The sequence below is a fragment of the Eriocheir sinensis genome, chromosome 59 (assembly GCF_024679095.1).
Source record: "Eriocheir sinensis breed Jianghai 21 chromosome 59, ASM2467909v1, whole genome shotgun sequence".
Classification (NCBI taxonomy): Eukaryota; Metazoa; Arthropoda; class Malacostraca; order Decapoda; family Varunidae; genus Eriocheir; species Eriocheir sinensis.
The window spans coordinates 9,163,117-9,190,963 of NC_066567.1; the positions used below are offsets into that span (position 1 = coordinate 9,163,117).

Below are 27,847 nucleotides of genomic sequence, written 5' to 3' on the forward strand. Positions count from 1 at the left end.
GGGGCGCGGGGCAGTACCCGAGGTGGGGGGGCGGAGGGGGGGTCAAGGTGAGGGTCGTGGGGCGGGGGTCGTGGCGAGCCTGGGTCGTTATGGAGGGCGGGGGCGGGGGTGGTGCGCGTCAGGCGTGCGCAGGGCGAGGCGCGCCGACTGGCACCGCGCGGCCCCAGCCAGTCTGTGTGTGGCGGTGGTGAGGCTCAGTGGTGGCGAGCGACGCGCGGCAGTGCTGGTGATGAGCACCGCGCCGACCAGTGTGTGAGTGAGCGTCATGTTGACCGCCCTTCAAGGGGGGCTGTACACCGCCCCCTCACGCCCCCTGCCGCCCATGGTGTCTCCTGCAGGGGCGGCGGCCCCCGCGCCCCGCCCACGCTCCCACCAGCGGCAGCAGTTCTGCGATGCGTGCAACACGGCCTGCGTCTTCATGAATAGCCGCCGCCGCAAGTTCCAGGCGCGCTACGAGGGCTACGTGCTGCTCAAGCGGGTGTCCACGGCGGCCTGGCGGCCCAGCCTGCCCTACGTCATGATGGGCGGCCCCCCGCCCGCCCACGCCCGGAGACACTCCTCCGACAGCGTGCTGGACGACGAGGCCGAGGAGGAGCCCTGCCCCGCCCCGCCCTCCCAGCCCTCCCCGGGCCTCGCCTCGCCCCCCGCCGCCTATTACAGGTCCCTGTCCCAGGGGGATTGGCGCCCCCCCGCCGAGGGAGAGGCCTCGCCCCCCTGGGAGAAGATGGTTAATCTCGAGGAGACCGGGCCCCTGACGCCCCCAACACCGCCCACGCCGCCCACGCCGCCCGCCCAGTCCCCTGCCGAGGCCGCGGGCCGTAAGTCGCGCCGCCACTCCGCCATGCTGGAGCGGCTGGCCGGCGGGCACCAGCGGCTGTGCCGCAAGAAGTCCCGCTCGCAGGACAACCTGGGCTCTGCGGGCGGCGTGGGCGGGGGGCACCCGCGCCTCAACAACACCATCATCCCGCCGCCCGCCGCCCTCACCTCCGCCCTCTCGCGCTCCGAGGGCAGCATCCACAACGTGCACGGCGTGCTGTCCGCCGCGCCCGGCTGCATGATGGACGACGCGGGCGTGGGCGCGGGCGGGCTGCGGGCCGAGGTGGGCGAGCTGGCGCGGCTGCCCAAGCGGCTGCTGCACCGCGTCACGGGCGAGGTGGGCCAGCTGGTGTTCGACCTGGAGGGGTGGCGGGAGGAGTACCTCGTCCTCACCCACGCCGCCCTCGCCGCTAGATCGGTAAGTCCCTCGCCGCCGCCGCCGCCGCCGGCTCATTACCGCCGCCAGCTCATCACACGTCAAGGAAATGCGCATTTTATCACCTGCTCACCTTTATCGATCGGGAATGCACGGCGACCACCACACGCCCCTGCCCCGCGGCCGGGACGGACACTCGGGGCCCGGCCCGCGCCCTGCTCCTCATTACCGCTGTTAGGTAGCAACGGGAGGGAGGGAGGGGGGAGGAGCAGGGGGGTCAGGAGCAGGCAGGGAGGTCAAAGAGCAAGCAATACCCCGCAGGCAACACGTTGGGCAGGGCCTCGAGTGTGTGTGTGTGTGTGTGTGTGTGTGTGAGAGAGAGAGAGAGAGAGAGAGAGAGAGAGAGAGAGAGAGAGAGAGAGAGAGAGAGCTCTTAGACTCCTCCTCCAGCTCCTCTTCCTCCACCATCTCCTCCTTCCCCGACCTTGAGTTTCCCAGCAAGTATGCGACACTGTGAATGTTTGGCCAGAAAAGTCAACAAGCCGCCTCTCTCTCTCTCTCTCTCTCTCTCTCTCTCTCTCTCTCTCTCTCTCTCTCTCTCTCTCTCTCTGTCGGGGCGTGAGTGTGGCGGTGGTCGTCGTGCTGGTCGTCGTCGTCTTGGAGTCGTCACGAGGAAATCAGAGCAGGGAATCGAACACCTTGTCACTGGTTGTACTGTCGGTGTCGTGGTCGTAGTAGCCATCATAGTAGTAGTGGTTGTTGTAGTCGTTCTTCCTTGTGTTAGTAGCGTAGTAGTAGTAGTAGTAGAAGTAGTAGTAGTAGTCGTTCCCACTTTAAAAATCCTCTACTTCATAAAACGTTACTTTGCATGTTTGTTTTTTGCTCTTACGTTTCTTGCTCCTCTTCAGAATGTCGTCTTTTTCATGCATGTTTTTTTTTTTTCCTTTTTTCAGATGTTTTTTCCTCTTTTTAATGTTTTCCTTTTCTCTGATGTTTTTCCTTTTTTCTGTTTTTTTTCTCGTTTTGTCTGATGTTTTTTTCCTTTTACTGATGCTTTTTTCGTTTCCCTGATGTATTTTTTCCTTTTCCGATTTTTTCCTTTTTATTCTGATGTTTTTCCTTTTCCTGATGTTTTTCCTTTTTTCTGATGTTTTTCCTTTTTTTCTGATTGTTTCCTTTTTTCTGATGTTTTTTCCTTTTTTTCAGATGTTTTTCCTTTTTCCTGATTTTTTCTTTTTTCTGTTTATTTTTCCTTTTTTTCTGATGTTTTTTTCCTTTTTTCTGATATTTTTTCCCTTTTTCTGTTGTTTTTCCTTTTTCCTGATTTTTTCCTGATTTTTTTCCCTTTTTTCTAATATTTTTTCCTTTTTTCATCTCCATGAATCATCTTAATGCTATGCCGGTCTGCCTCCGTATTGTTGTTGTTGTTGTTGTTGTTGTTGTTGTTGTTGTTGTTGTTGTTGTCGATGTTGTTGTTTTCCTTTTTTTTGTCGCTAATGTGTTTTATTCTTGTTGATACAGACTCGAAGGTTCTCCTCCATCCCGGACCTCCTCCTCTCTTCTCTTCTCAGTAAGGAGGAGGAGGAGGAGGAGGAGGAAGAGGAGGAGGAGGAGGAGGAAGGGATTTGACGGTTACACACGAAAAAAAAAGAAAGAATGCTGTCTGAAAACTAAGAACATTCGTCTATTATTATTATTATTATTATTATTATTATTATTATTATTATTATTATTATTATTATTAGTTACAATTAATCCTTAAAATCGCAAAACTGATTATCTCCACAAGTTACCCAGTCAGTCAGTCAGTCAGCCAGTCAGCCAATCAGTTAGCCAGTCACTCACTCACTCAGCCAGTCAGTACGTCAGTCAGTCACTCAGTCAGCCAGTCAGTCCGTCATTCAGTCAATCAGCCATTCAGTCAGCCAGTCAGTCCGTCAGTCAGTCAGTCAGTCACCCAGCCAGTCGCCAACCGTCTATACCTGATCTGATTACACCTGACCCATTCTCACCTGCTGATTGGCACCCCGCGTGGTCCGCCTTACACGTGAGACGCATCCCAAGAACCAGAGGGCAAGGAAGAGGAGGATAAAGAGGGAGAGGGAAGGAAAGAAGGAGACATAAAAGTAGACATGGGAAGGATGTTAAAGAAGAAGAAAGCTGGTAGGGAAGATAAAGAGGGAATGGAGAGGAACGAAGGAGGTATTGAAGAGTAGAAATGAGAATGAATGAAGGAGGAGAGGGAAGAATAGACGAGGGAGAAAGAGAAGAGTAGATATGAGGAGGAAGTTAGAGAAGAAAAACCTGGTAAGAAGAGGGAATGGAGGGGAAGGAGGAGGAAGATAGAGAGGGTGAGGGAAGGAATGGAAGAGAGGGAATAGAAAGGAACGAAGGAGATGTGTGAGAAGAACAGACGTGGGAAGGAAGATTGTAAGAAGAGAGAGAGGGAAGGAACGAAAAGGGAGATATTGAAGAAGAATAAACATGGAGAGGAAGATTGAGAAGAAGAAGAAAGAAGGAACGAAGGGTATAAAAACTGAATATAAAGAAAGGTAGAAAGAAGATGGAAAAGAGAGAGATATAGATGCAGAAGAAGATAGAGAGAGGGAAGAGAAGTATTGAGGAGAAGATAGAGAAGGAATAGAGAGGAGAAAAAGGCTTAAGAAAGAGAGAATGAAGGTGTGAAAGGAGGAATAAGATGAAGATGAAGAAAGAGAAAAAAGTTGAAGAGGAAAAGAAAGTTACGTAGAAAGTGAAGAAGAAATAGGAATGAAGGAAAAGACGAAAGAGAGAAAGACACAGACAGACAGACAGACAGACAGACAGACAGACAGACGGACGAAGGACACGGCTAAAAAAAAGAGAAATATTAATGCCTGTAATCTGATCTATATGCTTAGGAGGGTCGTAGGAGTTAAGAGGGTCGGTGTAGGATGCCACAACGAATCCTTTGGGTGAATAGAGAGATCCTTCAGCGGGGGAGATGGATGAGGGGGGGCGAGGGGGAGGGGGAGGGGGGTGATGGATGAATGGGACGGGTGATGAGAGGGGTGAAGGGTGAAGGATGAGGAATGGGTGACGTAAAAGAGGTTTGAGGATTAGCCGTCTCATTTTGGGCTTGTCTGTTCGTCTGTCTGTGTGTGCGTGTGTGTGTGTGTGTGTGTGCGTGTGTGTGTGTGTGTGGTGTGTGTGTGTGTGTGTGTGTGTGTGTGTGTGTGTGTGTGTGTGAATGGATATGTGCGTTACCCTGTCCGTTTCTGTCTGTCTGTCTGTATGTATGTATGTATGTGTGTATGTATGTACGTGTGTGGATTATGAGTTGACGGATGAACCTCCCCCCCCCTCTCTCTCTCTCTCTCTCTCTCTCTCTCTCTCTCTCTCTCTCTCTCTCTCTCTCTCTCTCTCTCTCTCTCTCTCTCTCTCTCTCTCTCTCTCTCTCTCTCTCTCTCTCTCTCTCTCTCTCTCTCTCTCTCTCTCTCTCTCTCTCTCTCTCTCTCTCTATCTATCTATCTATCTATCTATCTATCTCTATCTCTCTCTCTAGCATTATCTATCTCTATATATTTATCTCTCTGTATCCGTGTGTGTTCTTATCCTCACTTTCAAGGAGGTTCCATCAACAGATTTTCCTCCTTTTGATGAGTAAGACTATTTTTTCCTCTTTTTTGCGGCCCACACCTCGCCTACGCAACGCTCGGTCCTGTAACCTTAGTGAAGGGATAACAAATAACATCTTTCTTATCAACACTTACGTCATTAACTTGTGGGATGATCTACTTACTCATCCTCTTCCTATTTTTAACTCGTCGGTCTTTAAAATTACTCTATGCTCTAATTGATTTTGAAGGTTTTAAATGATTACAAAACCTCAAATTCACCTTAATATTGTTGTCTTACTGAAGTTCATGAGACGTTGTAAGACTGATGTTATAATTCTTTGCCTCGCGTAATTTTTTTTTACAACAAATTGATTACAGAACTTCAAATTTACTCTAATATTGTTGTATTACTGAAGTTCATGAGACGTTGTAAGACTGATGTTATAATTCTTTGCCTCGCGTAATTTTTTTTTACAACAAAGGAGACAGCTCAAGGGCACACAAAAAAAGAAACAATGATAAAAAAGCCCACGTAATATATTCATCCACCTGTCTTTTTAAATATCTCTACGCTTTGATTTTTAATGCCTTGAATAATGAAGCGTATCAAATTTACCTTTAACATAACCTTCCTGAAATATGTGATGAAAATATTCCTCAAATTCTTTAACTTCTTCTCTCTCGTTAATAAATATCTCTACGCTTTGGTTTTGAATGCCTTGAATAATGAAGCGTATCAAATTTACCTTCAACATAACCTTCCTGAAATATGTGATAAGAATGTTCCTCTAATTCTTTAACTTCTTCTCTCTCGTTAATAAATATCTCTACGCTTTGGTTTTGAATGCCTAGAATAATGAAGCGTATCAAATTTACCTTTAACATAACCTTCCTGAAATATGTGATAAGAATGTTCCTCTAATTCTTTAACTTCTTCTCTCTCGTTAATAAATATCTCTACGGTTTGGTTTTGAATGCCTAGAATTATAAAAAAAAGTATCAAATTTACATCTCCTTCCTGAAATATGTGATAAAAACGTTCCTCTAATTCTTTAACCCCTTCTCTCTCGTTAAATATATGTCTCTTTAAAATCACACAACATACATCCACGTCGAATACCCAAAGCAAATTATACACTAAAAATATCTTCCCTGTGAACAAAAATACCTCTTGTGGGAAATCTATAAACTATGTCACATTCGTATTCTGTTCTGTGTCCCAATTTGTCCTTCTCTGTCCTCAAATAGACCCTTCTGTGGCCCATTCTGTACATCCGTCTGTGTCTCTCGAATCAGCCACAGACTTTTCCCTTCTCTAACCCATTATGTTCTGTGTCCCATTCTGCCCTAGTCCATCTGTGGCCCAATCTGTCCTACTCTGCCCTCAAATAGACCCTGCTGTGGCCCATTCTGTACATCCGTCTGTGTCTCTCGAATCAGCCACAGACTCCTCCCTTCTCTAACCCATTCTTTTCCGTGTCCCATTCTGCCCTAGTCCATCTTTAAACCGTCCCATCTGTATCCCAATCAATCTGTCCTACTCTGCCCTCAAACCTACCCTTCTGTGGCCTATTCTGTACATCCGTCTGTGCTTCCCAAACGGCCACAGACTCTTCCCTTCTCTATCCCATTCTGTTCTGTGCCCCATTCTGCCTTAGTCCATCTTTAAACCGTCCCTTCTGCGTCCCAGTCTGCCCTACTCTGCCCCCAAACCTACCCTTCTGTGGCCTATTCTGTACATCCGTCTGTGCTTCCCAAACGGCCACAGACTCTTCCCTTCTCTAACCCATTCTGTTCTGTGCCCCATTCTGCCTTAGTCCATCTTTAAACCGTCCCTTCTGCGTCCCAGTCTGCCCTACTCTGCCCTCAAACCGACCCTACGGTGGCCCATTCTGTACATCCGTCTGTGCCTCTCGAATCAGCCACAGACTCTTCCCTTCTCTATCCCATTCTGTTCTGTGCCCCATTCTGCCTTAGTCCATCTTTAAACCGTCCCTTCTGAGTCCCAATCTGCCCTACTCTGCCCCCAAACCGACCCTACGGTGGCCCATTCTGTACATCCGTCAGTGTCCCATTCTGCTCTGAGTTCAATTCTGTCATACTCTGTCCAAATCGTCCCTTTTTCTCTGTCTCATTCTAGTTTACGATCCCACTCTGTTTTGTGTCCCAATCTGCCCTACTCTGCCCTCAAACCGACCCTTCTGTGGCCCATTCCGTACATCCGTCTATGCCTCCCAATTCGGCCGCAGACTCGTCCCCTCTCTGGCCCGTCTGACCCTCGCGGCGGCTCGATTTTTTATGCACTTGTCACCAGGATGTGTGTTGGGGGGGGGAGGTTGAGGGGAAGAGAGGAGGGGGGAGGGGAGGGAAGGGATTGCGAGATGAGGGTCACGAGTGGTGCTGGATTGATGATTATTGAGTCAGAGAGAGAGAGAGAGAGAGTGGGAGGTTGATCAGGCATTAAGTAACTTGTCTCTCGCTTGTATAACCTCGCTGTAAATCCGTGTGTGTGTGTGTGTGTGTGTGTGTGTGTGTGTGTGTGTGTGTGTGTAGTAGTAGTAGTAGTAGTAGCTGTAGTAGTAGTAGTAATAGTAGTAGTAGTAGGTAATAGTAGTAGTAGTAGTAGTAGTAGTAGTAGTAGTGGTGGTGGTAGTAGTAGCAGTAGTAGGGACAGAAGAAGAAAAAGAAGTAGAAGACGTAGATAAAGTAGAAGTAGAAGCAGTAGCAATGCCAGTCTGCTAATTCTTTGATCCGCGCAAGATAAGAAGATTAATGAGCATAAGCCGCAGCATCGGTACAAATAACAGGGAGACTACACGTATGGGAATGCCAGGCCACTAAACACGACCAGTACGAGTATTACCACCACACAAGCAACAAGGGCAGTAACAACAATACCAGAAGAGTGCCACTTAACGAAATAGTGCCAGTTCATATTTTAATTCCAAAAGTAAATTCAATACGGTAGGAATAAAGATACAAATTCAAATTCCAGTCAAAACAGCTGATGCAGTACATGAAAGAGTGCCAATTCAAAGTTAATAGGGTGCTAGTAATTAAGGCAATGATGAAAACAGCAATAGGAATACAAGAAAGAGTGCCAATACGATATGCAATACTACTTTACCAATAACGAGAGTGCCAGAAACTTGTAAAAAAGTAACGTCCATCAAAATCAACAGGCACAATTCAAGAAAGAGTGCCAATACAAAGTCAATTAAGGCAATGATGAAAACAGCAATAGGAATACAAGAAAGAGTGCCAATACGATATGCAATACTACTTTACCAATAACGAGAGTGCCAGAAACTTGTAAAAAAGTAACGTCCATCAAAATCAACAGGTACAATTCAAGAAAGAGTGCCAATACAAAGTCAGTTAAGGCAATGATGAAAACAGCAATAGGAATACAAGAAAGAGTGCCAATACGATATGCAATACTCTTTTACCAATAACGAGAGTGCCTGAAACCTGTAAAAAAGTAATGTCCATCAAAATCAACATGTACAATTCAGGAGTGCCAATACAAAACGCAATTCCAGTCTTCTTTAATATTAGTGGGAATTCGAGAAGGAATGCCAGTAGGAAATTCAGTACCAATCTCATGTTAATATTACCGCTTGAACCTGTGGAGACGTAAAAGTGTAAAGTAAATTAGAAGTAGCAATGGTCATACATGGAAGAGTGCCAACCCAAAACATAACGCTAGTCTTCTACTCGTATTAATATCAGTGCCAGAAATCACATACAAATAACAATGAATGAAAAATAAAGATGACCTAATGATTGACCTCTCTTTCGGCCACCTCTTTGGATTCTTTTTAGGAGCAGCGAGTAGCAGGCTTCTTTTTATTATTGTTTCCTTTTTTTGTGTGCCCTTGAGCTGTCTCCTTTGTTGTAAAAAAAAAAATAATAATAATAAGAGAAACAAAAACATGCATAATGAAATAATCTCTCTAAAAAAAAAAAAGTGCCAGAAATCGGTGGAAGCAAGTACCATTTAGGAGGCACCCGTGAAGGCCTTAGGCGACAGACAGGTGGGCAGGAATCAGGTGCCAAAACAAGCTGCATTCAGGGCCAAACACGTCCAGCTCATGACATTTGTAGACTCAAACGATGCCATCTCTACTCTCCTTGATGTGTGTGTGTGTGTGTGTGTGTGTGTGTGTGTGTGTGTGTGTTTTTATAAGAATAACACGTGAGAGGGCATCCAATTTGACATATACTTGTGTTTCCTAAGACTGTCCTTCGATTTTTCTTATTTTCTTTTTTTTTTGTTTCATCTCTTCCCCTCTATTTTTCCTATTCTTCCTTTCTTCCTTCTATTTCCTAAGACTGTCCTTCGATCTTTCTTATTTTCTCTTAATTTCTTCTCTCCCCCTCTCTTTTTCCTATTCTTCTCTTCTTCCTCTCTTTCCTATCTACTTTCCTTCCTTCTATTCTTTCTATTTCCTATGAGTGTCCTTCCCCTTCTTATTTACCTTATTTCATCTCTTCTTCCTCTTTTTCTTAATCAATTTTTCTTCTTCTCTTTCTTAATCAACTTTTCTTCCTCTCCTTCCTAACTTACTTTCCTTCCTGTCTTTCTTCTACTCTACTTTTCTTCCTCTCTTTACTAATCTGCTTTTCTTCCTCTTTTCAAATCTCTTCTTCATCTTTCTTAATCAACTTTTCTTCTTTTCTCTCTTAATCTGTTTTTCTTCCCCTCTCTTTCCTAACCTACTCTTCTTCTTTTCTAATCTCCCTTTTTTCCTCTCTCACATCTCCATTTCTTTCTCCCTTTCCTTCACAGCCTCCCTTCTCTCTCTCACACTCGGTCCATTTTCAGTAGTGCACCAAGGATCTCCGTGTGCCAGGTGCCATAACAAGTGCCATTTTAGGCCTTCAGAACACGTGATATTTCCATCTTTAGACAGTGCCAAGCCAAAGAGTAACAGGTAGAGCATCTTCTGACGTGACTCCAGTGCCTCGCTATCCTTGGGCGTCTGGGGAGTACGTGTTGCGAGTGGCATTCAGGGCCGAAGAGTGCCAATGCAGACTCTTACATTTTTATCATTTCCTGACGTAGTGAGTTCGATTATTGACCGAAAAAGAGTAAATACAACGTCATACAAAGAAGATAGTGTATATATAATTTGTCCAGAAGCAGTGCCTCTAGTGCCATTCAGTGCTTGAGTGCCAACGCAGAATCCGACACTTATCATTTCCTGACGTTGTAAGTTCGATTATTGACCAAAAAAAGTAAACACTACGTCATGAAAACAAGATAGTGCCTCAGTGAATCAGGTATAACTAGTGCCATTCAGTGCCAGAGAGTGCCAATGCAGAATTTAACACTTATATAATTTCCTGACGTAGTTTATCGACAAAAAAATCTACAATGTCATACAAACAAGATGGTGCATGTTTTTATCTCGTCCAAAAGCAGTGTCTCTTGTGTCATTCAGTGCCAGAGAGTGCCAATGCAGAATCTGGCACTTTTATCATTTCCTGGCGTAGTTTATCGACAAAAAAATCTACAATGTCATACAAACAAGACAGTGTATATTTTACCCCGTCCAAAAGCAGTGCCTCAAGGAATCAAGTGTAGCAAGTGGCATTAAAGGTCTGAGTGCCAACGCGGAATCTAACACTTTTTAATAATTTTCTGATGTAGTAAGTTCGATCACTGACCAAAAAAAGTAAATACAACGTTATACAAACAAGATAGAGTGTATATTAATCTCGCCCAGAAGCCTCTATGAAGGTGTAGCAAGTGGCATTCAGGATCAAAGCATAATTCAGTGTTTGAGTGCCAGTAATGACTTAGCACCTCTATATAATTTCCTAATGTATAATCAGCACCTGTATATGATTTCCTAACGTATAATCAGTGCCTAGGTGTGTTGCAACTGCCATTCAAAGCCATAACATAATCCAGTTCTAGAATGCCAATGGAGACTTAACACATAGGTGGAGAGTGCCATTAACGAGTGCCATTAACGAGACTAAGGTCAGACGCTTCCACCCCTCACATCAACTATTACCAAAAGCCGGAAAGGAGATCAGTCGGGTTCTAATGAGTGTTTTTTAGGTTCACGGTACAGAAGAAGGGTCAAACTACCACCAGGGTCATAAAACTACCCCTGGCTATGCCCAAAACTATGAAAGCCTTGTCAAATGTGTGTGCTTGGTGGCCGAAATGCTAAATAGTATGCCCGTAACACTTATATTTCCTAGCGTAGCAAAGCAGTGCCTCTCAGAATCAGGTTTTACAAGTGCCTTCAGTGCCAATCATGATCCAGTTCGAGAGTGCCAAAGAGTGCCAATGCAAACTAGCACCTCTATTCTTCCTAACATATAAGCAGTGTGTCTCAGAATCAGGTTTTACAAGTGCCTTCAGTGCCAATTATAATCCAGTTCGAGAGTGCCCAAAAGTGCCAATGTAAACTAGCACATCTATACAGTACTTCCTAACATACAAGCCATGCCTCTAATAATCAGGTGTTACAAGTGCCTTCAGTGCCAATTGTAATCCAGTTCGAGAGTGCCAAAAAGTGTAAATGCAAACTAGCACCTCTATACTTCCTAACATACAAGCAATGCCTCTCAGAATCAGGTTTTAAAAGTGCCTTCAGTGCCAATCATAATCCAGCTGTATAGTGCCACGAGTGTCACGCCAGAGCCCAGCACGTGCGCCCTCTGGTGACGTAAACATACCCAGAACTTCGATAACCAGGTGGCAAAACAAGAGCCATTTCGTACCATCGCAAGATCCGGTTAGCGACAGCAGTGCCAAGCGGTGCCAAGCGAGGGGAGAACAACGAACTGAGAAACCAGCAACAGCCCTTTCTCTGTTTCTGCTTTATTCCTTTATTTTCCTCCTCCTCCTCCTCCTCCTCCTTCTACGATATTCTCTTCTTCGTCTTGTTTTTTCTCTTTTATTACTACTACTACTACTACTACTACTACTACTACTACTACTACTACTACTACTACTACATCTTCGTACCTATTGACTGACTGACCTAACCAAACACAGTAACTATCTAACTAACTGACTGACTGACTGACCCTATCAACCTAACCCAGCAACAACCAAACTAATTAACTGACTGACTGACTGATTGACCGCCTATCTCCAGTCCCTTATCACCAGGTGCCAAGCCAGGTTGTAATGCCAGTGACGTCACGCACCAGTGCCATGACGCAGAGCAGTGCCGGGGGCGTGTTAGCCGTGCCCTGTTGACACCATTTGGGCAGTGCCGTGTGGTGGGAGGGAGAGAGGGAAGGGAGGAATAGGGGGAGTGTAAGGGAGGGTTAGGAAGAGGCAAAGGATGAAGGGAAGGGAGAATAGGAGAGAGAAGTTAAGGGAGAGTGGGAGAGGAATGGTGGAAGGAAAGGGAGGAAGAGGAAAGATAAGAAAAGAGGGAGATTGGGGAGAGGAAGGGGAGGGTAAGGGAGAATAGGAAAAAGGAGTTAAGGGAGAAAGGGAGAGGAAGGGAAATAAGGGAAGAGGAGGGAAAGGAAAGACAAATAGATAAAGGGAGAGAAAGGGAGAAGTAAAACAACAGTGAATTAGGTAAGGGAGGAGGAGTGGAGTGGAGTGGAGGAAAGGGGAAGAGGAGGAGATGGAGGAGGAGGAGGAGGAGGAGGAGGAGGAGGAGGAGGAGGAGAGCATTATAGGGAGGGGGGGAGAAGCATCGGAGGCGAGAGAGAGAGAGAGAGAGGCATGGCACAGTGACCCGTAAGGAGAGGCACTGAGGGAGCCAAAGTGCCACACATCCTTCAACCGGATCCTCGACATAGGCATAGAAATAGGACTCCCCCTCCCCCCACCTTCCTCCTCCTCCTCCTCCTCCTCGTCGGAAGTCCTACTGGTATACTATAGAGTCCTTCCCCTTCCCCCCCTCTCTCCTTCCCCTTCCACTCCCCCCCTCCTGGGATCCTTTGCTTCAGTAGGACTCTTGTTGGGTATCCTTTGGGGATCCTACGACGTTGTGTTAATTTTAATTTGTTTTTTTTTTTGTTTTTTTTTCGTGTTTTTTTTTTTTTGTTATTGTTTCCAGTTTCCTCCGCCTCCTCCTCCTCCTCCTCCTCCTCCTCCTCCTCCTCCTCCTCCTCCTCCTCCTTAACCAGTCACCCGTGCATCCTACGCTTATTCCTCCTCCTCCTCCACCGCCTCCTCCTCCTCCTCCTCCTCCTCTTTGATGTTCGCTCCCCTGCATTTACCATTTCCTGAGAGAGAGAGAGAGAGAGAGAGAGAATCGTTATCACACTCGTCCAAACCAAATAACGTATTCATGCTCTCTCTCTCTCTCTCTCTCTCTCTCTCTCTCTCTCTCTTCTCCCCTTCTGACATTGCATCTCTCCCCTTCTCCTTTCAATTTTTCATCCTCCTTTTTTCCCCTCCTCCTCCTCCTCCTCCTCCTCTCCAGTTCCCCTTTTTCCCCTCCATCACTTTCCCTTTCCTCCCATCCCTTTAATTTCTCTCCATTTCACACACTTTTTCCTCCAATGATCTCTCCTATCCATCTCTCCTTCCCTCCTTTCTCTCTCCTCATTTTTCTCTCTCAAGTTCTCCTCCTCCTCCTTTGTATCTCCGTTTATCTTCCTTTTTTTCCCTCCATCTCTTACGTTTTATCTCCCTTCCTCTTTTCGTTTCTCTGATTTTCCTTTTTTTCTTCCTTCTTCTTTTTCTTTCTCTCACTTTTTTTCCTCCATTTTGATTTTATTCCTTCCTTTTTTTTCTTTTCCTCTTCTCTCGTTTTTCCTCCTTCCTATTTTCCTTCTTTGTATTTTCTTGTCGTTTATCTTTTTCCTTCTTCTTTCTTTATTTTACTTTTTCTCCCTTTTTTTCCTTCCTTTTCTCTTTTTCATTTTCTTTTATTTCTTCCTTCCTTTCTTTCTCTCTTTTCTTCAGTCACAAGCTTTTTTTTATCTTTTTTTTTGTTCCTTCTCATTTATATCTCTCTGTTTTTTCTCCTTTCCTTTTTTTTATCAATATTTTCCCTTTTTTACTTCTTTTATCCTTTTATCCCATTTCCTAATCACCATTTTTTCCTTTATTCACACTTTTATGATCCCTTCCTTTCTTCCCTTTCTTGTTTCTTATTCCTTCTCTCTCCCTTCCTCTTCCCTTCCTTTTTATAATCCATTCTTTCTTTTCCTTTCTTCTTTCTCCTCCTTTTGAACTCCCTTCTCTCTCCCTATCTTCTTCTTCCCCTCCTTATAATCCATTCTTTCCTTCCCTTCAGTCATTCTTGCAATCCCCTATCAATCCCATATCCATTCCTACCCTCTCCTCCTCCTCCTCCTCCCTCCCCCCCGTGACCTCGTTTAGCGCCGTGACCTAGTTTGGGGAAGGGAAAGAGAGAAGGGGGGAGTGAGTGACCTCGGCTGTCCCACGCCCGACCGGATTCGCTGATTGGTTGAGACTGGTGAAGGATTGCTCTGATTGGGTAGGATCTTATTTTTATCCTACGTCCTTCAAGAGATCCTGTGGGCGCCGTTTCCATTATCCTTTCTGTGTGTGTGTGTGTGTGTGTGTGTGTGTGTGTGTGTGTGTGTGTGTGTGTGTGTGTTGGGAAGACGTCTGTTTGTGGAAGCTTATAAAGGAGAGAGAGAGAGAGAGAGAGAGAGAGAGAGAGAGAGAGAGAGAGGATTGTGTTACGGTAAAAATCCTTTGATATCTCGATTTACTTCTCTCTTTTATCCTAATTCCTTCCTTTATCCCTCCCTCCTCCTCCTCTCCCTTCTTCTCTCTCCCTCCACCTCTTCCTCTATTCCGTCCCTCCCTCTCCACCTCCTCTCCCTCCCTCCCTCCATCTAGTACAGCCTCGGCACATCGATCCATACCTCCTCCTCCTCCTCCTCCTCCTCCTCCTTCTCCTCCTCCTCTTTGCTCGCTCTGTACACGCTCTTTCCCTCCGTTACTCCTCCTTGCCCTCTTCCATCTTAACGTTGCTTCTCTATAACGAATACGGAACGATGACTCTCTTAACGTCTTCTTCGGTAACAGGAGATAGAGAGTCTGCCATCTATAGAAACATTTGGTAGCGTTTATAGTTCACCAGGGAAGGATACAGTCATTTTTAGGAACACAAGGTAGAGAGTCCGTCATCTATAGAAACATTTGGTAGCGGTTATGTCATCTATAGGAACACCAGGGAGAGTCTTATTTTTAGGAACACAAGGTAGAGAGTCCGTCATCTATAGAAACATTTGGTAGCGGGTCTGGCATTTATAGTTCACCAGGGAGGGATGCAGTCATTTTTAGGAACGCAAGGTAGAGAGAGTCTGTCACCTATAGTTCACCGGGTAACGATTCTGGCATTTATAGTCCTCCTGGTAACGATTCTGGCATTTATAGTCCTGGTAACGATTCTGGCATTTATAGTCCTGGTAACGATTCTGGCATTTATAGTCCTCCTGGTAACGATTCTGGCATTTATAGTCCTCCTGGTAACGATTCTGGCATTTATAGTCCTGGTAACGATTCTGGCATTTATAGTCCTCCTGGTAACGATTCTGGCATTTATAGTCCTTCTGGTAACGATTCTGGCATTTATAGTCCTCCTGGTAACGATTCTGGCATTTATAAGTAACGTAAGGTAGCCACAGAGGATTATAAGGTGAGAGAATAAGGGAAAGGAATATAAGGGACAAGTAATAAGAGAGAGAAGGATAATGGGAGATAAAATAAGATGGAAAGTCATAAGGAAAAGAATAAAAGGTTTGAAGTAATATTGGAAACCATTCTATAATATGCAACACAAGGGACCCATTCTAGCATTCATAAGTAACACAACGTACTGACTCTATAAGTTTGACCTCTCTTTCGGCCATCTCTTTGGATTCTTTTTGGGAGCAACAGATAGCGGGCTTTTTTTTTATTATTATTTCCTTTTTTTGTGCCCTTGAGCTGTCTCCTTTGTTGTGAAAAAAAGGACCCATTCTAGCATTCTCAAGCAACACAACGTACTCCTCTATGATTTATTATTAACACAAACTGCCCATACGCTATAAAGAGGGTATAAGAGAGAGCAGTAACGAAAAAAAGCGAAGTAAAACAAACCCCCAAAACACGTGTTCGTAATGGAGTTCTCAGAGTGTTGTAAGTAAAGCAATGAACGCAACACACAACAGCAACACTACTTTGGTTTCATTTGCGTTAAGTGTTGCGGGTTTTTGTGTGTGTGTGTGTTTCAGTGTAATGGGAAACAACACTTCTTTTTTTGTTGTTCTCTGCGTTGTATGAGTGTTGCGTTCTGTACTATAACGTAACGCAACACTTCGAAACACTTAACGAAAACTGATTATTTCTTACGTTAATGTTAAGAGAAAGAAATAGATAGATAGATAGATAGATAAATAAAGAGATAGATAGATAGATAGATAGATAGATAGATAAAGAGAGAGAGAGAGCAAATCCTGGCGAATAATTAATTTTGCTCCACGTCAAAATTGTAGATTAGTCGATTAGCCAAATGGTGTACACGGCAACGGTCATGTGTGCGTTTATGTGCACCTGTGTGTGTGTGTGTGTGTGTGTGTGTGTGGATTTGTAGGGTACGTGTTTTTTTGTTATTATTTTTATTATTTTTATTGTTGTTGTTGTTTTTTAATTAACCGAACATTGACGATCCCTAATTAACGACCTGCTTTTCCTATTGATCCGCACACACACACACACACACACACACACACACACACACACACACACACACACACACACGTTCACGGAATAAGGGCTTTGTGTTGCGAGTCTTGCGTGTCGTGTTGTGTTATGCTATGAATTTTTCTCTTTGTCGAGGCGCACGCAACACAGAGATAAGACAACACATAATGCAACACAGAGATAAGAGGAAGCAACACAAGACCCTTCCATACTCATTTTCCTTCTCTCTTTCCTCTTATTTTCCTCCTTCATTCCCTCCCTTCCTCTTTCTCCTACTCCTCTTCCTCTTAAATCTATCCACTCCTTGCTTTCCCTACAACACAAGACCCTGCCATACTCATTTTCCTTCTCTCTTTCCTCTTATTTTCCTCCTCCATTTCCTCACCTTTCCCTCCCTTCCTCTTTATCCTACTCCTCTTCCTCTTAAATCTATCCACTCCTTGCTTTCTCTACAACACAAGACCCTGCCATTCCCATTTTCCTTCTCTCTTTCCTCTTATTTTCCTCCTCCATTTCCTCACCTTTCCCTCCCTTCCTCTTTATCCTACTCCTTTTCCTCTTAAATCTATCTACTCCCTGCTTCCCTCAACACAATACCATACCCTACCAATTTTCCTTCTCTCTCTCCTCTTCTTTTCCTCCCTCATTTCCTTACCTTTCCCTCCCTTCCTCTTTCTCCTACTCCTTTTCCTCTCAAATCTATCTACTCCCTGCTTCCCTTTTCTCCCTTCCTTTCATTGTCTTCCTTTTCTTACCTCCCTCCCTGCTTCCCACACCTCTCCTTCTCCCTCTCACTCCCTTTCCCTTCTCTTATTCTCCCTACCATTCCCTACCATACCTAAAACTTATTATCTTCCACCATACATCCTTACCATACCAGTCAACCATAACCATACCCTGCAACCATATTCTACTGCCATACCGGTCACCATACTCTCTTTAATAATAATAATGATAATAATAGTAGTAATGATAATAATGATAACAATAACAATCACTAGTCAATGGTTTCATATTGGTATCTTTGACGTAATCTATCCCTAACCAAGTGGGTGGTGGTGGTGGTGGTTGTGGTGGTGGTGGTGGTGGTGGTGGTGGTGGTTGTGGTGGTGATGGTGGTGGTGGTGGTGGTGATGGTGGTACAATCAGACATCACCAACATTGTCACTACAACAAACATTCATTTCCTCTATCACCAACACTTACACACACACACACACACACACACACACACACACACACACACACACACACACACACACCAATTAAGTCTTCGCGTACAAGTTTTATGGGAAATGTGTACATAGTTTCTCTCTCTCTCTCTCTCTCTCTCTCTCTCTCTCTCTCTCTCTCTCTCTCTCTCTCTCTCTCTCTCTCTCTCTCTCTCTCTCTCTCTCTCTCTCTTCCATTATTCACTCTTCTCTGTCTTCTCTTTTTTCTCTCCTCCCATTCTGTCTCTCCTCCATGTCTTTCCTCCATCTCTCCCTCTCTCCTTCCCTTCCATTAAATCTCTCCACTTTCCATTCTTCTCTCCCTTCTCATTTCTTCAGTTTTCTCTCCCTTCTCTTGTCTTCTTCTCTCCCTCTGTCTTCTTAGTAATCTTCCTTCTCCTTTTCTTCCTTTTCCACTTGTTTTTTTCCCTTTTCCTTCCTTACAAGCTTATTTTTCATTAACTTTTATTTTTCCCTTTTTTTCTTCCATTTCCTTCCCTCTTTCTTCCCTGCCTTCCTTCCCTTCCTTCTTTCCTTCCCTCTTTTCCAATACTTTTCCTTCCTGCTTTTCTCCCTTTTTTTCTCTATCCTCTCACACTTTCTCCCTTTCATTTACTACCATTCTCATCCCTCCTTCCTTTCCTCCCTTCCCCTCCCACTCCCTGCCTTTCCCTTCCTCCCTTCCTTCTGTCCATTACCTTCCTTATTTCCTTCCCTTCACACCTTACCTTCCCATTCATATCCCTTCTATACTCTCCTCTCTTCCACTCTCGTTCTTTCCTTCCATCCCTTCTCTCTTTACTCCCTTCTCTCCCTTCCTCCCTTCTTCCTTAATGTGGTCGTTCTGTCCAGGTAATGGCGTCTCCCCCCATCCCCCTTCTTCCCCCTTTCCCTCCCCCAGGTGAGTTAATTAATGGGTCCTTTGCACCTGTGGGGGAGACTCTCGCGCACCTGAATTTGGGTGGTGGTGGTGGTGGTGATGGTAAGAGGTGTGGTGAATTGTGATGGTGGTGGTGATTGTGGTGGTGAGGAGGAGGAGGAGGGACATAAGCAGTAAAGGGAAGAAGAAGAAATTGGGAAAAAGAAAAGAACGAGAAGCAAAAAAATAAAAAATAAAAAAACAAGAAAAAAAACAGCAGCAGGAGGAGAACAAGCGATAGGAACACGATATGGAGGAGGAGGAGGAGGAGACGGAAGAAGAGGAGGAGGAGGAGGAGGAGGAGGAACATGAGTAGCCAAATGAGGAAGGACAAACAGGAACAGGAGGCGGAGGAGGAGGAGGACAAGTGATAGGAGGAAGATATCGAGGAAGAGGAGAAGGAGGAGGAGGAGGACAAGTGATAGGAGGAAGATATCGAGGAGGAGGAGAAGGAGGAGGAGGAAACATGGAAACATGGACTAGCAGGCAGCAGAAAGCCTGTTGGCTCATAACTAGGCTGCCTGCGTTCAGTGATTCAATCAATCCGTTTGCCATAGGAGTGGCTTGCAGGGAAGGATTAAAGCACTTGTGTATCTACTCTTGGGAACGTTCAGTTCACTCCCGATGCAGCAAAGTGGCGATCAATGCGTTTCTTGAAGGAGTTGATGGTCTCTGCGCTAACCACTTCTGCAGGAAGGCTGTTCCAGTGGCGAACAACTCTATTCGAGAAATAACTCCTGCCGATGTCGGTATTGCATCGCTTTGCTTGAATTGTTTTTCCGTTGTTTCTTGTTCTCAGGTTGGTTTGTAGCGTGAAGAGTTTGGAGTGATCAACGTTGCTGAGCTTGTTCAGGTACTTAAAGACTTGTATCATGTCTCCCCGCAGGCGTCTCTTTTCCAACGTGAAGAGGTTGAGTCGCTCGAGTCGCTCTTCATAGGGCTTCGTCCTCAGTGATGGTATCATCTTCGTGGCGCGGCGCTGTACTCTCTCAAGTAATTCAATGTCTTTCCTGTAATTAGGAGACCAGAATTGCACGGCGTATTCCAGGTGGGGCCTTACCAGCGAATTATACAAGGATAACATAACTCCCGGCGTCTTGTACTCGAAGTTCCTCGATATGAACCCAAGCATTGTATTGGCTTTCTTACAGGCGGACTTGCAGTGTTCAAGTGATAGGAGGAAGATATCGAGGAGGAGGAGGAGAAGGAGGAGGAAGAGGAGGAGGAGGGGGAGGAGGCAGTGTTTGCTTCCTGTGCCTTAGATCCGTGTTGGACGCCCTGACTCACGCGCGGCCAGTCTGTTGATGTCATTAAACCCGGGTTACGTAAGTCCGCTAAGGTGACGTCTGCCTACCATACCCTGCCATACCCCTACCATACACTACCATGCTCTATCATACCCTTCCATACCCTGCCATACCCCTACCATACACTACCATGCTCTATCATACCCTTCCATACCCTGCCATACACTACCATACACTATCATACCCCTACCATACCCCTACCATACACTACCATGCTCTATCATACCCTTCCATACCCTGCCATGCACTACCATACCCCTACCATAACCCTACCATACCCCTACCATACCCTGCCATACTCTACACTACCATACCCTACCATACCCTACCATACCCTACCATAACCCTACCATACTCTACCATACCCTTCCATACCCTGCCATACAGTACCATACACTATCATACCCCTACCATACCCCTACCATACACTACCATGCTCTATCATACCCTTCCATACCCTGCCATACCCCTACCATACACTGTCATACCCCTACCATACCCCTACCATACCATACCATACCCCTTCCATACACTTTCATACCCCTACCATAATCAACCATATCCTTAACCATACTCTACCATACCCGTACCATATCTCTCCTATACCCCTACCATAACCCTACCATACCCCTACCATAACCCTACCATACCCCTACCATACTTTTGTTACTAGTCATTGTTACCATACTTCCATTTCCATTTTTATTTGGTTGTTAGTTGATATCATGGACATTCTCGTCTCTCGTCTCTCTCTCTCTCTCTCTCTCTCTCTCTCTCTCTCTCTCTCTCTCTCTCTCTCTCTCTCTCTCTCTCCTAGTCACGTATTGCTAAAGTGATCTGTTTGTGTGTTTGTTGTTGCATTCATTCATGAGTTATATTTTGTCCTCCTCCTCCTCCTCTTCCTCCTCCTCCTCCTCCTCTTCACTATTCACTCCATTCCCTTCCACCACCATCATCACCATTCACCTCCACCATCATCACCACTGCCACTCACATCACCATCACCACCACCACCACCACACCCTTCATTCCTCCCTCACCACCAGTTCTTAGGAGTCAAGGTTACGGGAGGGAAGGGAGGGGAAGGGAAGGGAGAGAAGGGAGGAATGGAGGGATGGGAGGGTTAGATATTTTGCGGCCCAGTAGATTCTTATCCCAGTCCTTCCCTCCCTTCCCTTCCCTTCCCTTCCTTTCTTTCTTTCTTTATTTCTCTATCCCTTCCCTTTCTCCCCTTCAGTTTCTCCTATCCCTTCCCTTCTCTTCCCTTCCTTCCTTCCCTTCCCCTCCCTTCCCTTCCCTTCCCTATCTTGATCTCCCCCCTTCCCATCCCTTCCCTTCCCTTCCCTTCCTTTCGTTCTCCTTCCATTGTCTACCCTTTCCTTCTCTACTTTCTCTTCCTCCCTTCCCTTCCCTTCCCTTCCCTTCCCTTCCCTTCCTTCTCTATTCTTCTTCCATCCGTTCTCTCCTTCCTTTTCCATCCCTTCCCTTCCCTTCTCTTCCCTCTGTTCTTGTTCCCTTCCCTTCCCTTCCCTTCCCTTCCTCGATCTCATGTTATGCAAATCCTAAAAGTCACTCAATGTTTATATCCTTCTGAATGGTGTTTGTGTGTGTGTGTGTGTGTGTGTGTGTGTGTGTTTAGTTGGTCGGTTGGCAGATAGGTATGCGTGGATTCTCTCTCTCTCTCTCTCTCTCTCTCTCTCTCTCTCTCTCTCTCTCTCTCTCTCTCTCTCTCTCTCATTCATTCATTCATTCACATCACACCCAAATTATACTCTTCTCTTTTTCTTTTTTTTTTCTTTTTCCATTTATTTTTATTTCTCCAATTTCCATTCAGTTGCAAATCAAGGTTCTATTGTTTCTATTTTTAGGTCTTCGCTTCCTGGTGTGCTATTAACTCAAAGGCTTCAGATTGTCTATTGTTTCCTTTGTTTCATCTTTTTTTGATCTTTTTATTTATTTATTGTTATCGATAGCTATTAATGTCAGTGTGTGTGTGTGTGTGTGTGTGTGTGTGTGTGTGTGTGTGTGTGTGTGTGTGTCTCTCTCTCTCTCTCTCTCTCTCTCTCTCTCTCTCTCTCTCTCTCTCTCTCTCTCTCTCTCTCTCTCTCTCTCTCTCTCTCTCTCTCTCTCTCTCTCTCTCTCTCTCTCTCTCTCGTGATGAGTTTTACACAAGGAAATCTTCTCATAATTCTTCACTTTTCTCTCCACTCCCTCCTCCTCTCTCCCCTTTTCCTCCTCCTTTCCTCCATCCTTCTCTCACACTCCCTGTATTTCTCTTCTCCCTTCTCTTCCTCCCTCTCTCTCTTTTCCTCTTTCCGTGAGCCTTGGAGAGATTTGAAGAAGAGAGAGAAGTGAAAAGGAAAGTTATGAGGTATGGAGAGAAGGAGGGAAGGAAAGGGAGGGAAAACATGGAGGAAGAAAGGAAAGGAAGGAGATGTAATGGAGGGGAGGAGGAAAGATACATGGAGAGAAGACGGAGGAAGGAAGAAAGGGATGAAGGGAAGGAAAGGAGGGGAGAAATAATAGAGGAAAGGAAGGGACGAAGATAAGGAAGGATAGACGGAGGAGAGGAAAAGGAAGGAGGAGGAGGAGGAGGAGGAAGGGGAGGAAGATTCGTAAAGGCGGAAGGAGGAAGGAGGGACGGAGGAAAAGGAGGAGGAGGAGGAGGAAGAATTGAATTACAGAGGGGAAGGAAGAGAGGGATCTGGGCTGTCATTCCTCCCTGTTTGTTTGTTTGTTTGTTTGTGCAGTTTCTTTTACTACAATGTTTTATTCGTCTCTCGTGACATTGTTTTCTCTCTTCTCTAAGTCTTCGGTGAAACAACAAACAGGAAACAGAGATAACGGTAAACAGACAGACACGTGTACACAGGATAAACAGTAAACAGCCTCCTAGTCTCTCTCTCTCTCTCTCTCTCTCTCTCTCTCTCTCTCTCTCTCTCTCTCTCTCTCTCTCTCTCTCTCTCTCTCTCTCTCTCTCTCTCTCTCTCTCCTCTTCTCCCTGATTCTTCTCTCTCTTAGTATATTTTTTTCCTCAGTACCGTCATCTTCTAATTTCATCTCCATCTCGGCATAATCATCTCATTTCATCTCCGCATCTTCTCTCATTTCCAGCATCATTTCATCTCTGTATCTCTTCAGCATCATCATCTCATTCGCATCATCTCTCATTTGCAGCATCACTCATCTCTTCATATCAGGATCATCTCATTTTCAGCCTCACTTCATCTTTTCATATCAGGATCATCTCATTTTCAGCCTCACTTCATCTTTTCATATCAGGATCATCTCATTTCCAGACTCATTTCATAGTCTTTAGCATTCCATTTCTTCAGCATCATCTCTCATTGGCAGCCTCACTTCATCTTTTTATCTCCTCATATCATCTCCTCATCTCAGCACCATTCCATCTCTCTTCAGAATCATCTCTCATTCGCAGCATCACTTCATCTCACTTCAGAATCATCTCTCATTTGCAGCCTCACTTCATCCCTCCATTAAGCCTCTGTTCACCTCTTCCACTAGCATCATCTCTCTCATATCATCATCATCTCTTCATCATCTTATTATCATCTCTCATTTGCAGCCTCACTTCATCTCGCCGCGGGTTCAGAGATAAAGAAAACCCCTCTATTGGATGCTACGGGCTTACCTGGATGGGCTCGTCACGTTAATTAGGCATCACCTGCAGCCATCACTCACCTGTATATTACCTTTAAACACCCCCCTTCCCGTCCCCCCCCCCCTCTCTCCCCCTCACTCTCGCTCTCTCTCATTGCTTATTTGTTGGTGTGGCTCATTTTCTTTCAAGGTTACGTTGTGTGTTTGTTTTTCCCCGTTTTCTTTCTCGCACTTTTTTTGAGGTCAAGTGTCAGGTTTTGTGTTTTGTTGTTTTAGTTTTTGTTTTGTTTTTATTGTTTTTGTTTTGTGTGTGTGTGTGTGTGTGTGTGTGTGTGTGTGTGTGTGTGTGTGTGTGTGTGTGTGTTTGTGTCTGATTTCTCTTTCGCTTGATTTGTTCTCCGTTTTTTTTTTGTTGTTGTTGGAAGAAGAAGAGGAGGAAGAAGAGGAGGAGGAGGAGGAAGACAGCAAGTAAGAGATAAGGTGAAAAAAAGAAGAAAGTCGAAAGGTCAAATCAGATGGGAAAGGAAAGAAAAAAGCAGGAAAAGAGGGAAAAGACTGAAGAAGAATGCAAAAAGGGAAAAAGGAATCTAAGACGAATGGAAAAGAAGAGAAAACAAAAAAAAAGAAAGAGGAAGAGAAATTTGAATAAGGAAGAAGAGAGTAAAAGCAGAAGCGAGAAGAGGAGAAAAAAGGAAGCAGGAGAAGAGGAGGAGAAAGAGAGATGAGAAGAGAAAGACGATAGAAAAGGAAGAGGAAGAGAAACTGGAATAAGAAGAAGGGAGAAAAGGGAAAAAAAAGAAAATAATGAAGAAATAGACAAAAAGAAGAAAATGTGAAGAAAAGGGAAAAATGAATGAAAAGAAAATCACTAAGAGAGAGAGAGAAGAGGAAAAAAGGGGAAGCTGGAGAAGAGGAGAAAGAGAGATGATGAAGAGAAAGCAGGTATGAATGACTCGGAGGAAGATAAACGTGGGAAGAGAGAGTTGACATGAATGACGCAGTAAACGAAGAAAAAAAAGAAAATGGGAAGAGAAAACGAATAATAGAAGATGGGAAGAGGAAGTGAGTAAGAGAAGATGGGAAGACAAAACAAATAAAACAAGAAACAAAACAAGGAAACGAAGATAATTAGAGAAAGCGAATATGAAGAAGAAAATGAGAAGAGAAAAAAATACAGACGAAAAGAAGGAATAGGAAGAGAAAAGGAATAAAACTAACAGTGAAAATGAGGAAGAAGAGAAAGTGGGAAGAGAAAAAAAATATGAATAACAGAATACGAAGAAACGATGAGGAATAAAAAAAAGTGAATATGAATGAGAAATTTTTTAAAAGAAGATGAACAGAGAAAAGCGAATATAAGGAAGAAGAAAATGGGAAGAAAAAACAAAAATAAATGACATAGAAAACGAAAAAAAACGAAGATGATGAAATAGAAAACGATTAAAAGAAGAAAATGGGAAGGAAATGAAAAATTAATGAAAAGAAAAGCACTAAAAGAAGTGAGAGAGAGAGAGAGAGAGAGCAAACCTGAATAATAGATCCGCACACACACACACACACACACACACGTCACCGGTTAGCCAAACAGAAAGGCGATCGAGCGGGAGTGCATCAGCCAATCGCATGCCTCGGAGCCCCAACGCGCGTTCCTATTGGTCAGCCTCCGATGACGTCAGAGGGAGCAGGTGATGACGTAGGAGTGACGTAATTTGCCCGTCCTCATTCCCTCCGATTGTTTATTTAAGGAAGGAGAAGAAGGATGAGGGAGGATAAACAGTAGAGAAGAACGTGAGGAGGAGGAAGAGGAAGAAGAAGAAGAAGAAGAAGAAGAAGAAGAAGAAGAAGAAGAAGAAGAAGAAGAGGAGGAGGAGGCAGGAGGAATGGAGATATACGAAGAGTGGAGATAGAAACTAATGGAGGAAGAGGAAGAGAGAAAGAGAGCAAGGAAAGGAAGAATGAAGAGAAAAGAAGAAAAAAATAAGAATAAAGAGAAGAAAATGGAAGAAAAAAACAATTAAGAAGAACGAGAAGGAAAAGGAGAAGAGGAAAAAAGATGGAAAAATGGAGAAAGAAGGAAAGAAAGAGGAGGAAAGATAAAGAGATGAATATAAAGAAAAGAAAAGAAAGAAAAATATAAGAAAGAAAAAGGAAAAAAGAAAATGGAAACGACAAATGAAGGAAGAGGAGGAAACTGAGGAAAACTAGAAGAGGAAGAAGAAAAGAAAAATTAGGTTGAGGAAGGAGGAGGAGGAGGAGGAGGAGGAGGAGAAACAGGAGAAGGAGGAAAACAGCAATTATGACCAGAAATAATTAGGCAAGTTGTATAATTATAAGGAGATGTAATTTAATCTTTCTTGGGCGTCACTGTCATTAAGTCACACACACACACACACACACACACACACACACACACACACACACACACACACACACACACACACACACACAGAATTCGATCCTCTAAGTTACGTTGCACCATATTGAAGAAGGACCTTGCAGCCTCCTCCTCCTCCTCCTCCTCCTCCTCCTCTTCCTCCTCCTAGTCCTCCTCCTCCTCCTCCTCTTCAGTCAGACGAGTTCCGGGAGCCACCACTGGTCTATGTATGGGGTCCTCCTCCTCCTCCTCCTCCTCCTCCTCCTCCTCCTCCTCCTCCTCCTCCTCCTCCTCCTCTTTCTGGTCTTTCCCTTTCGATGCTTTCTCTAACTTTTTTTTGCTGTTTATTTTCCCTTTGATGAAGAGAGAGAGAGAGAGAGAGAGAGAGATAATACACCTGCACGATCACTGACACCTGGCACTAGTTACGGAAAACACCTGGTGGGGAGGAGGAGGAGGAGGAGGAGGAGGAAGAAGAAGAAGAAAAAAAAAGGATAAAAAAACAAGACGAAGAAGAAGAGATAACACTATAGGAGGAGGAGGAGTGAGGGAAGGAAAAGGAGGAGGAGGAGGAGGAGGAGGAGGAGGAAGAATAGAAACCAGGAGCAAAAGAAAAAGAGAAAAATGAAAAAAAAAGAGAGAGAGTAGGGAAATGAATGGAGGAGTCTCAATGGGTAAAAAAAAAAGCGTGAGAGGAAGGAAGGGAGGAAGAAGGAGGAGGAGGAGGGTTTTCAGGGTCTCTGCTATCCATGTATGGTCTTGTACGCTCCCTCCTCCCCTTCTCTTCCCTTCATTTATCCCTCCCTCTTTTCCCTCATTCTCATCTCTCCCTTTTATTTCATCCTTGTTTTCCTTCCTTCATTTCTCCTTGTCTCTAATATTCTCCCCTTCTCTTCCCTTCATTTATCCTTCCCCTTTTTCCCTCATTCTCATCCCTCTCCCTTTTTTTTCATCCTTGTTTTCCTTCCTTCATTTCTCCTTGTCTCTAATATTCTCCCCTTCTCTTCCCTTCATTTATCCTTCCCCTTTTTCCCTCATTCTCATCCCTCTCCCTTTTTTTTCATCCTTGTTTTCCTTACTTAATTTCTCCTTTACCCTAATTTTCTCTTTCTCCTTTTAAGAACATAAGAACGTAAGGAGTCTGCAAGAGGCCAGTGGGGTTTTACAAGGTAGCTCCTGTGAACCTAACCTAACCTAACCTCACTGTACATTAAACTGCCTAATCTATTTTTGAGTGTAACTATTGTATTGGCGCTCACCACATGACTGCCAGGCCTGTTCCACTCATCCACCACTCTGTTAGTTAACCAATTTTTGCCTGTGTCCTTGTTGAAGCCGAGTTTATCCAGATTCAACAAGGATACAGTCAAGAATTAGTTTATATTTGTCTTCTTGTTTTTCTTCTTTTCTTCCTTTCTTTCTTATCTCCTTCCTCTTCTACCAGTTATATATCTCATTCCTTCTCTTGCAAACCTCATTAATCCCTCATTTCTTTTCATTTTTCTCCTTTATCTCTCCTCCTCCCTCTTCTCTCTTCTCTTTTCTCTCTCCCTTCCTTCCTCTCCTTTCTCTCCTCTCCTTTCCATTTTCTCCTCTCTTCCTCTCCTGTCGTATTCCTCCTCTTCTTTCGTCTCCTCTCCTTTCCTCTGTCTTCTTTTCCAATCCTCTTTCTCCTCTCCTCTTCTCTCTTCTCTTTTCTCTTTACCTTCATTCCTCTACTTTCTCCTCTCCTTTCCATTTTCTCCTCTCTATCCTATCCCTCTTCTTTCCTCTCCTCTCCTTTGTCTTCTTTTCCAATCCTCTTTCTCCTATCCTCTTCTCTTCTCTCGTTCCCTTCCTCTCCTTCTTCCTCTTCCTTTCCCTTCTATTCTCCTCTTCCTCTTCCTCTTCCTCTCCTCTTCCTCTCCTCTTCTTCGGGATGGAAAGTAAACACCTGTCATTATCTTCTCACGTAACTAATTAACC

The 27,847-nt window shown here is 44.6% G+C and overlaps 1 protein-coding gene across 6 annotated transcripts in view; it reads left to right on the forward strand.

The window, feature by feature from the left end:
- Nucleotides 1–152: 152 nt before the first annotated feature.
- The window catches only part of LOC126985543 (C-Maf-inducing protein-like), a 125,826-nt gene continuing 98,131 nt past the window's right edge, over nt 153–27,847 (forward strand). For all 6 annotated transcript variants that reach the window (XM_050840639.1, XM_050840640.1, XM_050840642.1 and 3 more), the window contains exon 1: nt 153–1,234. In XM_050840639.1, the coding sequence (XP_050696596.1) occupies nt 266–1,234 (969 nt within the window). In that variant the 5' untranslated portion in view covers nt 153–265. The remainder of the gene's footprint in view (nt 1,235–27,847) is intronic.